Raw genomic sequence first — 14369 nt, forward strand, 5'->3', positions numbered from 1 at the left:
ATTTTGACATTTCCCAACCTCTGTTACCCAAATGAATTTCAGTTTGATCCCAAATTTGTGTGAAGTGAAAACCAGGCTTTCCCATCAAACTATGCATAAAAAACTCCTTGCACTTACAAAAAGTTGCATGTTACAAGTTTTGCACTTCACAGGTGTCACTCCTCCAAGTTGTTTGATTTTTATTTGAATGGTCGTCTCATCACTGCGTCACAGCATTCACATGTGTTTGTGTTTTTGGAAGCTGCACTGTTGCCATGCCATACATACATACGTGTACGCTTAGGTAGCTGGACACACTTTTGCTAATATGGAGGTCTTGTTTAAAAATATGAGGATTGTTTAATCAGTTTTGAGATGGGAACCATCCAAAAACCAACCCCATACTTGTACACATTTGCCAAGTGCAAGATGGTTACACTTATTATGGACTGACATAGACCAGGGTGGAATTTGATGCTGGGGGCGGCTGTGTGCTACATACACACGTACATGTTGTACAGAGAATTTCAATATTTTTGACATTTTTTCAATGTTTTGACATTTGCAGGTTGAGTCTTTAAAATTTGTGTACTAAATGCATGATTGGAATCATACACGCGTTGATGTAGATGCTCTGGATGCTGGATAGCAGATTTTTCACACATATTAAATTACAGAATGGATACTGTTATTGAATTACATTCACAGAAAAAAGGATGCACCTTAAATTTCTATGAAAATTTTGCCAAGTAAATCCATGCAGACATGTACTGTACACGAAGACATCTATGGACTACTACGTGTATTACATACATGTACACATACATGTATAAGGCAAGGCCTACTGGTGTGTGTTGTGAAGGGAAATAATATATGTTTACGAGCAGTAATACCTTACTACTGTTTAGTTTCATACCTCTTAAATATTGTCAGAGGAATAACCAGGATTTTAGCTGAGTAATCCCTGACAATCTATAGCAATAGTGATAGTTCCCTGTGTTCATTCTCTATAAAAAATCAATACATATAACATTTGTCTTAACTATACGCAGTCCCATGTTTGCATGTGACCATGTGACCCTATGTCTCACTCCCCCATTACTCCGCCTTGTGTCCCCAATCCATTATTCATGTTACCATGGTAATGTTCATTTGGTTGCCATGGCAACTTGCAAAGGTTTTCCATGGCAACGGAAGTTATTTAACACGCATGCTTGGTTTGATGCTGTATATTAAATATAGCACTCTTTCACTGTGCATGCCTAAATTGTGAGTGCATTATGGTAATTTTTTCAGTAGATTTGCTGTTTTTTTTAATCTCTAGATTAAATAATTTCTTCAACAAATCCACGAACGGATCCCTTATTCTCCCACAACTAAATGACTCCAGTGACCAATAATTGGCCTTTGATGTGGTTCCCAAAGAGTCTGTTTACAATATTGAGTTTTAGAAAAAAAATTGATCAGTGTTTTTTGTGAAATCCAAATGTGAGCATTAAAGACAAGCTGTTGTGGGAATATGTTTGCATGTTTTCGTAAACAAAGTTTTGTTTTCAGTAATTGTTATTGTTGGTTTGTTTGCAGATGAAGATTGGTATTTGCCCAAGGAATTTCTGTTTGATGACATTTTCAATGAAACATTCAAGCCCAAGCACTATGACTTGCAGTGGCTGTCCGGTAGGTACACAGTGAAAATTAGGTTTTAATTTGTAACATTTCCTTCTTTAACACTCCCCCCCCCGCAAAAAAATGAAATGGTTTGATATACTGCATAAGAGGGTGATTTTACAGTTGTACATCATAAGAGGGTGACATTACAGTTGTACATCACAAGAGGGTGATAGTACAGTTGTACATCATAAGAGGGTGACAAGTACAGTTGTACATCATAAGAGGGTGACATGACAGTTGTACATCACAAGAGGGTGATTTTACAGTTGTACATCACAAGAGGGTGACAGTACAATCGTACAACATGAGAGGGTGACATTACAGTTTACATCATAAGAGGGTGACATTACAGTCGTAAATCACAAGAGGGTGACATTACAGTTGTACATCATAAGAGGGTGACAAGTACAGTTGTACATCACAAGAGGGTGACATTACAGTTGAACATCACAAGAGGGTGACAGTACAATTGTACCACACGAGAGGGTGACATTACAGTTTACATCATACGAGGGTGACATTACAGTCGTACATCACAAGAGGGTGACATTACAGTTGTACATCATAAGAGGGTGACAAGTACAGTTGTACATCATAAGAGGGTGACATTACAGTTGTACATCACAAGAGGGTGATTTTACAGTTGTACATCACAAGAGGGTGACATTAGAGTTATACATCATAAGAGGGTGACATTACAGTCGTACATCACAAGAGGGTGACATTACAGTTTACATCATAAGAGGGTGACAAGTACAGTTGTACATTACAAGAGGGTGACATTACAGTTTACATCATAAGAGGGTGACATTACAGTCGTACATCACAAGAGGGTGACATTACAGTTGTACATCATAAGAGGGTGACAGTACAGTTGTACATCATAAGAGAGTGATTTTACAGTTGTACATCACAAGAGGGTGACATTACAGTTTACATCATAAGAGGGTGACATTACAGTCGTACATCACAAGAGGGTGACATTACAGTTGTACATTACAAGAGGGTGAAATTACAGTTTTTCATCATAAGAGGGTGACATTACAGTCGTACATCATAAGAGGGTGACATTACAGTCGTACACCACAAGTTGTTCATCATAAGAGGGTGACAAGTACAGTTGTACATTACAAGAGGATGACATTACAGTTTACGTCATAAGAGGGTGACATTACAGTTGTACATCATAAGAGGGTGACAGTACAGTTGTACATCATAAGAGGGTGATTTTACAGTTGTACATCACAAGAGGGTGACATTACAGTTGTTCATCATAAGAGGGTGACAAGTACAGTTATACATCATAAGAGGGTGACATTACAGTTTTACATCACAAGAGGGTGATTTTACAGTTGTGCATCACAAGAGGGTGACATTACAGTTATACATCATAAGAGGGTGACATTACAGTTTTACATCACAAGAGGGTGATTTTACAGTTGTGCATCACAAGAGGGTGACATTACAGTTGTACATCATAAGAGGGTGACATTACAGTTTTACATCACAAGAGGGTGATTTTACAGTTGTGCATCACAAGAGGGTGATTTTACAGTTATGGTGACATTACAGTTGTTAATCATAAGAGGGTGACAAGTACAGTTGTACATCATAAGAGGGTGACATGACAGTTGTACATCACAAGAGGGTGATTTTACAGTTGTACATCATAAGAGGGTGACATTACAGTTGTACATCATAAGAGGGTGACATTACAGTTGTACATCACAAGAGGGTGACATTACAGTTGTACATCACAAGAGGGTGACATTACAGTTGTACATCACAAGAGGGTGATTTTACAGTTGTACATCACAAGAGGGTGACATTACAGTTGTTCATCATAAGAGGGTGACAAGTACAGTTATACATCATAAGAGGGTGACATTACAGTTTTACATCACAAGAGGGTGATTTTACAGTTGTGCATCACAAGAGGGTGACATTACAGTTATACATCATAAGAGGGTGACATTACAGTTTTACATCACAAGAGGGTGATTTTACAGTTGTGCATCACAAGAGGGTGACATTACAGTTGTACATCATAAGAGGGTGACATTACAGTTTTACATCACAAGAGGGTGATTTTACAGTTGTGCATCACAAGAGGGTGATTTTACAGTTATGGTGACATTACAGTTGTTAATCATAAGAGGGTGACAAGTACAGTTGTACATCATAAGAGGGTGACATGACAGTTGTACATCACAAGAGGGTGATTTTACAGTTGTACATCATAAGAGGGTGACATTACAGTTGTACATCATAAGAGGGTGACATTACAGTTGTACATCACAAGAGGGTGACATTACAGTTGTACATCACAAGAGGGTGACATTACAGTTGTACATCACAAGAGGGTGATTTTACAGTTGTACATCACAAGAGGGTGACATTACAGTTGTACATCACAAGAGGGTGACATGACAGTTGTACATCACAAGAGGGTGATTTTACAGTTGTACATCATAAGAGGGTGACATTACAGTCGTACATCATAAGAGGGTGACATTACAGTTGTACATCACAAGAGGGTGACATTACAGTTGTACATCACAAGAGGGTGACATTACAGTTGTACATGTACTGTACATCACAAGAGGGTGATTTTACAGTTATGGTGACATTACAGTTATACATCAGATATTTTACAATCATTTGCCTTATTTGTCAAAGCAGAAGCAATTGTGTTAAGTCATATCATCTGAATTGTTCTTCAACAAGATGTCAAGGTTTATGTACTGTCGTTCTGATGGCAATCTTTGCATATTGGTAGTGTATTAGGTAAATACATGAAGGAATTTGACAGTACGCTTGTTGGCAGGTCATTTGGCTGGGATCCAATATGGCAAATCAAAATCTGATTTCAGAACACCTTTGTGGTCCAGTTTCACCCTCTGCTGTGCCCATAAAATTGTGTGCCAAAGCAATTCTGTGGTTTCCCATTTCCTCCTGAGAATTTTTATACGTCTCACCCCTTCTCCTTGGCAAGAATGGACACTTGTCCGGCTTTGCCTTTGGTTGTTGATTCTCTGGGCGTAGTTCTTACATTTGTTTCAGAGAAAAAAATTTGTTAAATCTAACATGCAAGATGTGAAACTTACTCTAGTAATGGAAATGTGTGTTTTGCAACCAGGGAGTAAATATGTGCACAAGGATAACTACAAAAACATTATCTGGAAGGATTTGGAGACAGAGGAGTCTGGTGTTCTCATCACAAATAGGACCTTGGTAAGTACATGTATGTTAAGAGGCTGCAACTAGACCATGGAGATTTAAGCGTGTAGCGTGACACAGAATAAGATGGTAATCAGAATAGTGTGCATAAGTGGGTGGTTACAGAGCCAGAAACAGAACATTTTAGATTTGCAACTGCCATTTTCCACCATAGGTGGGAATGGGGGGGAGGACAGTGGGAGCCATGTTCCCATCCCTAAGCAAAACCTGTTTTTTGTTTATGAAAAAGTAATTTGAGGCTATTTTAGGGCACCATTTTTGTTCATTCTCTTCCTTCCAAAAGCATGTAAAAAAAACCCAAAATTAGATTCAACCCTCAGAAAGGCCTGAAAAGGTTACACACAGAAATGCCCGTATCTTTGGCCTCCAAAACCCCAATTTTGCATTTCCCCATTTGGTTCGTGGTACCCTATTGGTTTCCACTATTATGGAATTCTGTAATGCACTGGAGTGAGGTCGTCCAAATCTCACACCCTTTGAGGGGTAACAGTCAAGATCATTTCATCATATTCAACAAGGGATGATCCTTGCTGATGCCAGGTTCACACATTTCTGACTTATTGCCAGGAACACTCTAATCTGAGAAACTAGCCCTGATTTGCTGTTTGTGAGAATAACTTTAGAATGAAGCAAGAATAGTCATGAACTAAGTACAAATTGGAAGCCGAATCAGACCGACACTAGCAAAATGATTTATCACATGACTTTGGTGTGTATTCAGCCTTGATGCATTCTGGGTATTCTTGACTCATTCTGAATGATTCTAGTTCAATTTGGCTGTATGCGGTTTTGTTCTTGAACAGTTCTGTTTTAATTCGGGTTAATTCTGAACTATTCTAGATCAATTCTTATTAAATAAATTCTTAGGGAAATTTGGAGGATTCAGCATTATTTGTAATTCATTCTTGCTACCGTAATTTTTGGACTGTAAGCTGCGACTTATACGTTGATTCTCACGGAGAAAATTGTCGGCAGCTTATGCACCAGGCGGCTTATATGGCAACCTTTGAAGGATAAAATCAGTCACAAAAGCTGCATCCTGGCCACGTGTACCATGTGCTGGTGGTGCAGTCGTGTTTTTGTTGGTTGCCATTTACATCTGATAACTCGAATCTCAAAGACTAAATAAAGTCTCCCCGAGTACACATGAAATGGGTACATGTACGTCATCTTAAACTTTACTTGCTCTGCTGTAGCAACATTTTTAATAATTTTTCCCCGCTTTTTATTCATTCTCATAATTTTTTTTTTTGCACACAATCATTTTACTGAGATTTTTTTAATGTTGTTACCTAAAGGTTTCTTTCTACTGTGAAATAAAAAAATCAACTGCTTCGGTGGTGTACCTTTATGTGGCATATCTTTTGTCTCTTCGCCAATTGTGTTCAGTGTGACATGCCACAGAATTTCAGGTTCGTTTTCACTTAGGTTTTCTGATGACAACCCTTTTTGTTGTCACGTGGTTATTGGAAAGAGTCAGCAATTGGACTGTCGGTGAACGGGTCTGTGGTAGCAGTCGGGCTGGCCTGAAAGCAGGATTTGCTGCATGTGGTGCAGGGTACTGAACGCAGTGCATGTGCCATGCAGCATGCATGCACGGCATGCATGCAACCTAAGCGGTTAGAATGGGATGACTCAAACCAAGGTCTTGTGGAGGTTTTTTTTTTTTTTGAAGCAATTTGGCTGTGATTTTTTTATCAGCTTCACAAAAACTCTGAGATAACTGGATGTAGTGTTGTGGACATTTCGAGTTATGGAGGTATTTTTGTACATAAGAGCCTTTTTTTTTGGCGAGAAATAGTCGGCCTACAAGATAAAACAATCTTTTGACTTATTAACTGACTTCAAGTGATCAAGATTTTATTGTACATCCCCGTCTGCATAACTTTTGCTAGCAAGAGCTGCTGCAGCACAATCACCTTCATGGTTGGATAGTCATGCTGCGCCGCTGTGTGGCTTATACGCCGGTGCGGCTTATATGCTAACTTCAGATCTTAATTTGCCGATTTTTGCGTGTTGTGGTTTACACACTGGGCAGCTTATATTTCAAAGATAACAGTATTCTTATTTATTCTTAAAATCTTTGTGTAAAAATGTGTACATTTTTGATACGTTCATAATGATTCTGCATGATTTTGGACTTCTATCAGCAAGAATTACCCTATGAAATTTTTAGAATGTGGAACGAATATCCAGAATTAGTTACAAATGCAACTAGAGTAATAGAATTGATATTTATTCATGAATCACCCCAACTATTTTGAACATGTCAAAATTTGCTGGGACACTTCCTGATCTTTAATGATCCTACTAATGAACTACCCTACCAGAATCACCTGGATGTACTGAAGACCATTGCTGTTTGCAGTGATTGGACTTAAAAATCAGGAATGTTTGAGCCGAGAATAATAGACAGCTCCTTATAGCTACTGATCTCATGCATTTCAAGAGCTTTTTTGTTATCGCTGTTGTTGACACTCATATGAATTTGTAGGTTTTCATTACAGATTGAAATATCATTAGTGTCCCAATAAAATGTTCTCAAATTTCACCATACCTCCCTCTCTCTTGTCATCATTTCAGAGTGAAGAGGATGCCACTAAATTCTGGGTGAACTCAGACATGACCTACATCTTGCTGGCATGTAACATCAAGAATCTATATCGCCATAGCTTCTATGCCCAGTACAAGCTGTATAATCTCGAAAAGGGGTAAGTTTGGAGAATTGTTGTGGTTGTATTTCACTTTAGATTTCACTTCGACTAAAATCACAATTGCAGTTTAGAAAATATAGAGAGTTTGTACCATACTTGAATCATGACTGACATGTTCTTGAATTTGAGATTGACAGTTAGTTTAGCAAGTCGTGAAAGACATTTGATTAAAGGAATAGTGAGTGCCTACCTGTGACCTGCTTGAACATGGCACCAAGATGATAATGATTTCTAACATGGGTTGCTGGTTGATTTCACTGTAAAACAATTGTTTGTAGGTGTTGGTGGCTGTCTTAGTGTGGGTCCGCATCATTGGGAGCTTGTCACTTCTCCCCAAGGTTTTTATCCAGGTTGACAAAAACAGTGTGCCAGAATTAGAGTATGTGAGAAGTGACCAGAGTCCAGAGTTCAGAGAAACCTTGTCAGATTTTATGGTGTTCCATCCCTTTGCCCGATCATTTTGTTGTTTCATTGTGGAACTGCTAAATGTTTGTAAGCTGGTGTGGAAATTGCATGTGATGTTCTAAGTCTTTACAAACGTTTTACATGTTTTTCTACAGAGCATCAGTTGGTCTGACTGCCCCAGGGTTGAAGGAACCGGTTGATTTACGATATGCAGCTTGGGCACCAGTGGGCTCTGGCTTGGTAAGTAATTTTGAAAACTCTCTCTCCCCTTCAATTCTCTCATGTTGGAACTTTTCATTTACATTGGCCTATTTTGGTGTAGTGTCCGTCCTAACAGCTCAGATTCATCATGTAGACATAATTTTGTGAGCTAGTCTTGATCTTTTATTCTTCACAACTTTTTATAACTTTTCTGTGACAATGCAATTCTATCTGAACGTTGAATTTGATGAAGTCTTGAGTAGAATGTCAAACTCTGTTCCATGCACATACACTATGCATGCATTGTTTAGCTAACCTACCAGTTTCGTTTACAGGGACAACTTTCCACACCAAATAAGTTTCTGCACCATCTGCAAAGTTAATCAGTTCTTCATGAATGAAGTTACATTCATAATCAGCTCAAAACAATTGGATACAGTGACTTAAAGTGTGGCATTTTAAAGGAGTCGCTTTTGCTGGACAATTTTAAATCAAAATGCTGGTGCAATTTTCTTTTCTTTTCCAGATATACGTGTACAAGAACAACATGTACTACCTAGACTCCATACCGTGGGGCGATGGGAAAGTACCCATCGGCGACACAGCAGTGCAAGTCACTCAGACTGGAGAAGAAGGGGTCATATTTCATGGTATCCCTGACTGGGTCTATGAGGGTATGTGTCAACCTGTTTCACATGTTGTCTCGTGTCAGAGAAAGTATTTGCTACCTCGCTCTTAAAGCTAGTGAAGTGGATGCTTTGGTCGACTCTAGTGGAGAAACCTATGGACCTTATTCAAAAGGAAGCTATATTCTTGATCATGTGCCCTGAATCTCTCTTATTCAATGTAATTTGTCCAATGGGGCAGTGCCAGACTATTTTGGGTTCCATGCCTTGCTGTCATTTATTTTCAATGTTGCTTAAACATCTATAACACCATGAGTCACAAATTTTGAATTTTTTTATTCTTCATTGCAAATGGAATTGACTGTAATGCATTTTCATTGCCGTCATTTTTATTCTAAGGTTCCTAAAATAAAAAAGTTTACCTTGCTTTTGATTCAGTCTGGCAGGACTTGAAATGGGGCTAACCATCACGGGACCAAGTACTTGCTCCCTAGCCAGCTGAATTTGTCAGTTTACTTGAGCAAGTAGCTTCCATATGCCATACATGTTCTAGAAAATTAAACAGCTTAAGGTCAAACAGTATTATAGTTGTGATTCCTATTACCATGATTACATTGCAAAAAATAGGTTTTGTTGGTGAGTAGTATCTTTTTTCTTCTAAAGTTTTTTGGTCAAAAATTTTTAGGTGGGGATTTTTTTTTAAATTAAAAAGTGATTTTGATGGTCTACGGTTTATTTCATCCACTGTTTTTTTCCATGGATTCGTAACTTGAGGATCGGTTCTGTCAAAAGTTGTATCCGGGTCAGACAGTTTGGACAATTATACATTTGTGTTGAATGGACATTCTGATAAGTTAATGTCCAAAATTTGTTTGAAAAACCCGCATGGTGATGCATGACACAGTAACTTTACGCACCTTGGCCCACGCCAGTTGTAACGAAACCCTCTATCGGCAAAAGCCAAAAATGTACTAACCTTAATGTCAAGCCGTAAATTCACAGTGAAATTATAGTGCAGATTGTTAGTCACAACTTCCGCTCACGCAGGAACGGCTGTAATGAGTCCCACTGACAGATGTATGAATATTGATGTTTCGTTGGCAGCCAATCACAACACAATAACCAGATGATCCCCGGATGCTGTTTATACACAAGGCTTGCACTTCGAGCTGGTTGATCACACAGCAAATATATATGACTGTACGCACGTACTTGTATGTACAATGTACAGTAGATTCAGTCGCATGCATTTCGGAGCTCCAGTACTGTTCTTACTAGCCGCTTGTGTTAGCTTGCCGTGCTACTGCTCGGTGACGTAAAAAATTGTACTTACGTTGGGGTTCCATGACAAGGGCTATCTGAAGTAAAATAGTTTAGGTATTTTTCATGGCAAGAATGGAAGCAAACGGGCGTTAGTACTTGTGCCTTTCTTTATAATTTAGGGGCACATTTATGAGACAAGCGGGTGCTTTTTGGCTACCTGCGCTCACCGATTTTGAGCCCTGCATGGCTGACTTGTGAATAAAGTCAATAAAGCCATGTGAAAGACCAATTGAAGGAGATGTCATAACTACAGTGTGGTACCATAATCGTGCACAAGCTCTTAACCTAGACACATGCGTGCATTTGACCAGTGGCATCACCTCATCTGAGGGTCATGTAATGAGCATGTCCATAGTACCTTCACAGTAGTGGGGTCTGATTATGCTCGTCATATTAGCATGCTTGCAGGCACACCACTCTCGATTTTGTTTTCTTTTTAAAACGGCATTTATCACTGTCTTGAACCTAAAGTTTTTTTGTCAAATAAATGATCACTCACAAACCAAACACTGTTCCTCTGCCCCATCCACATAAGGATCTTTGTGTAATTTTTCCTGAAGATGAGCAAAACACGCATCGTTGAGTTTCTCACTGCCGGCTCTTCTCAATGTTCTTTCCTTGGTCCACAGAAGAGCTCCTGAGTAGTGACAATGCCATCTACTGGTCCCCCGATGGTACCAAAATCGCCTATGCATCCTTCAACGACAGCAAGGTAGACAAAGCCTGGTACCCCAAGTATGAGAACCTGCGCTACAGCAAGCTGGAAGAGTTTGGTTATCCCAAAGCGGGCTATGAGAATCCAACCTTTTCCCTCCAAGTCACAAGCACTGCCAATTTTAACAACCCAGTCACTCTAGTTCCTCCAGGCAGCATCAGTAATAGGTACATTATTTGAAGATTCTATTCTAGATTCAGTTCATTTTGGGGCATTACACACTTTTAACTGTTGTGATGGTATTTCAGTCAAAACTAATCCAGATTTGTACATCAGGAAAGAGCCAGTTGTAGAGTAATCCTTGGTGCACGACATGACAAGAAACGCATAACACTGCTCCCAAAAGTAAAATTACCTAACAAAGTTCTTGCTGTGAACGCCAGTAGGTTTCCTTGTGTGGGTTTGTGGACTCCGTGGGTGAAGACTGATGCTTATTCATGCTTTTCCAGCACAACTAGAGCACATTATAATAATTGAGTAAATCTGTAGCGTATTCATGAGGGCGTCTGGCACAGAATTTCACCGGCATATGACGGTTCTACCAGCCTCTTTAACTTTATGAAACTAAACCCTAAAGCTGAAGTTCAAGTTGGAAATGAAGTTTTGGAAAACTGCTTTGCGCACAGCATGCATCATCAACACATGCAAAATAGTTTATCTACATGATGTTTTTGTCTCAGTGGCTTCCTTATTTAGTGGGCCCTAAAGCAACTGGTAGATTTCTTTCCTGAGAATCCATGAACAGACCATATTTTCCCAATCTTTTCACCACCACAGGGATTATTACTACCAACATGTAGTCTGGGTCAACAGTGACATAATTGCGGTGACTTGGCTGAACCGGCCACAGAACTACTCTGTGCTGACACTGTGCCGCGTGGATTCCGGAAACTGTCAAATTAGCTATGAGTTTGAGACACCCGGTGGATGGGTTGTTGATGTGAGTGTGAAATTGGTTGATATTAGCCTGGAGACTGATTGAGCATCTCCATCACAATCTACAATTTAGTAATAATAATAATAATTTAGAATTCAATCATATGACAGGGGTTTATTTATGTGGTATGCGAAAAGTAATGTTTCCCTGGATGGTGTGAAATGTCAATAGCTGACATTGATATTTAAAGGGAAACTTTTTTCTATTATTTTCGCAGTTAAATTCCAACATTCAGAACCAACATCTTAACCCAGCAGTCCTCAATCCTTCACCTGTTGGAGGATTGAGGACTGTTTGGGTTAATAAAATCTCAGTCCAACATCCGTTCAACTGACGTGTTCATTTCCCTTTTCCAAAACAGCGTGGAGCACCCAAATTTTCTGAGGGATCAGATCAGATAGACTATGTCAGAATACTACCCCAGAGAGAGGGCTCACACGGCAACTATTACCACGTTGCACTTGTGACTACAGACGTAAGTGATAATTGACCTTTTCTGTCCTAAGTCGTGCATGCGCATGCCTAATATGGAGAGTAAACCAGTCATTTTGCAGATCAGACTCCCCATTTTCCACCTTAGAGGGGGTACTCGTCCATGGGCCAGCTGGACATGTCAATCTTGTTCAACTCAGTAATGGCATGGTGGCTAGTGTAAAGAGCACTTGCCTCTCACCACTGGGGTCCTGGGTTCGATTCCCAGCCCAGGCCATATACGAGTAGAGCCATTTGTTGGTTCTTTGGTGCGCAAGAAGTGTTTTTGTTTGCTGGTGAACCTTGCATCTCTTGGCTCTACTCTATCGGCATATGGAAGTTGTTTGGTTAGCGTCTTTACATTTGTTTGCTTGATCAAGGTATAATTTAGTGTCTGGAATTGGTGCATAATACATGTTAGTTACTACATGATTAATACAATATTAATGCAGTGCCAAACCATGTTTGACTTCTGTATTTTCTCCATCAGTGGGTTATATAACTAAAGAACATATTCTTTTTAACCTTTTAGCATTCATTTCTAAATGTTCTTGTATTGGCTTGTTGATCCACAGCAGTCACCTGGCAAAGTGACCTTTTTGACTCAAGGTCGTTGGGAGGTCACATCCATTGTTGCTTACAGCCAATCAGACAAGTTAGTGTACTACATCAGTACGGAGAGATCCATTCGTGGGAGACACCTGTATAGGTACGCCTATCATTCATTTCAGAGAAAATCGAATTGAATCATCAATATGGTTATGATTTCATCACAAGTTTGTTTTACTCGTGCTTCTAATGAAGTGTGGGGCACTATTGTGTAGCAGTGCATGTAGTCGTAGATGATTGGTTATTCACTGTTAATTTATGATAGACTCGGCATAGTCTGTCTTAACCTTAACCCATAATCTGTCTTAATTCGTCCAACACATGAAGGATTGAAGATTGTTGGGGTTTAAGACCAGTAGTATTGAACTAGTAAGAGTAGAATCTTTTATGATTTGTAATTTACTTTAGTGCATCATTTTTGACTGTGGCTTTCTTTTAAATCTTGTCTTACTAGCGTGACCACAGAGAAGCCGTTCACACGTACCTGCCTATCCTGCGATCTCAATGTAAACTGTACCTACTACGATGCCTCCTTCAGTCCTGACAAATCCTGGTACAAGCTGAACTGTCTTGGACCCCACATCCCACGCACCACGTTGCACCAGACGGGCACCGACAAGGTGCTGGTGGTGGAGACTAACAAGGTTTTGACCCTGGCCCTGGATGGCAAAGCCTACCCCAACAAGACCTTCCTGGAGGTGCAAGTCGGCGAGTACACCCTCCCCGTTCAGCTCTGGCTCCCGCGGGCGTTGGACAAAAAACGGAAGCACCCGATATTGGTCCACGTCTACGGCGGGCCGGGGTCCCAGATGGTCAACGATCGGTTTGAGCTGGGCTGGAATGCCTACCTGTCCAGCAAGTTCTACGTTATTGTGGTCAACATTGACGGTAGGGGCTCAGGGTTTCAAGGAGAGAGGCATCTCTACCAGATTTACAAACGGTTTGGAACGGTTGAAGTTCAGGACCAGATGATAGGGGTTCGGTAAGTCAATCAGAGTGGGTGACCCAACCAACACAGTACTAGACTGAACAAACTTGTGAAGTATCAGTGCACATAATGTACATTCAGATAGCTACGTTATCATCTCACCAGATTGCTAAATGAGCCTGAGGTTGTTTCTGTAGCAAATCTCAGAGTTTGGGGAGGCGTCCCCCGAGCCCTCCCCCGTGATCTGCGTTGACCCGTGCCCCATCGTTTTCCAACTTGACACGCATGCAGAAACATTTGTAAGGAGTACATCTGTGAAGATCCAACTCAATCCAACAACATGTGGTTTTGTTGCTATGTTCATTTATGGTTCATGGCCTGACACGTGTGAACCCACGTACATTGAAACGCGTCGATAAAACAAGTTAGCATTGTTTGGCTGACCTGTCTTGAAATATTGAGCATTTTCACTAGAATGGCAAGTCTGATTTTCATAAAATTAACGTTGAGATGATCGTAAGACATTATTGTAAAAATTAAAGTCACAGCA

At 40.0% G+C, this 14369-nt stretch overlaps 1 protein-coding gene across 24 annotated transcripts in view; it reads left to right on the forward strand.

The window, feature by feature from the left end:
- LOC110991109 (A-type potassium channel modulatory protein DPP6-like) overlaps positions 1-14369 on the forward strand; it is a 126187-nt gene that overhangs the window by 100584 nt on the left and 11234 nt on the right. For 13 of the 24 annotated variants that reach the window (XM_087134667.1, XM_087134679.1, XM_087134665.1 and 10 more), the window contains 10 exons: positions 1564-1656; positions 4790-4884; positions 7474-7601; positions 8165-8249; positions 8737-8884; positions 10789-11041; positions 11652-11814; positions 12173-12286; positions 12858-12991; positions 13346-13873. In XM_087134667.1, coding sequence (XP_086990793.1) covers positions 1564-1656; positions 4790-4884; positions 7474-7601; positions 8165-8249; positions 8737-8884; positions 10789-11041; positions 11652-11814; positions 12173-12286; positions 12858-12991; positions 13346-13873 — 1741 coding nt within the window. Of the gene's footprint in view, positions 1-1563; positions 1661-4789; positions 4885-7473; positions 7602-8164; positions 8250-8736; positions 8885-10788; positions 11042-11651; positions 11815-12172; positions 12287-12857; positions 12992-13345; positions 13874-14369 lie in introns of all 24 variants that reach the window. The other 11 variants (XM_087134671.1, XM_087134669.1, XM_087134680.1 and 8 more) reach the window with 4 other exon arrangements.

Source organism: Acanthaster planci, linkage group LG03 (genome assembly GCF_054643075.1).
Source record: "Acanthaster planci isolate LZ-2023a linkage group LG03, COTS_SCS, whole genome shotgun sequence".
NCBI lineage: Eukaryota > Metazoa > Echinodermata > Asteroidea > Valvatida > Acanthasteridae > Acanthaster > Acanthaster planci.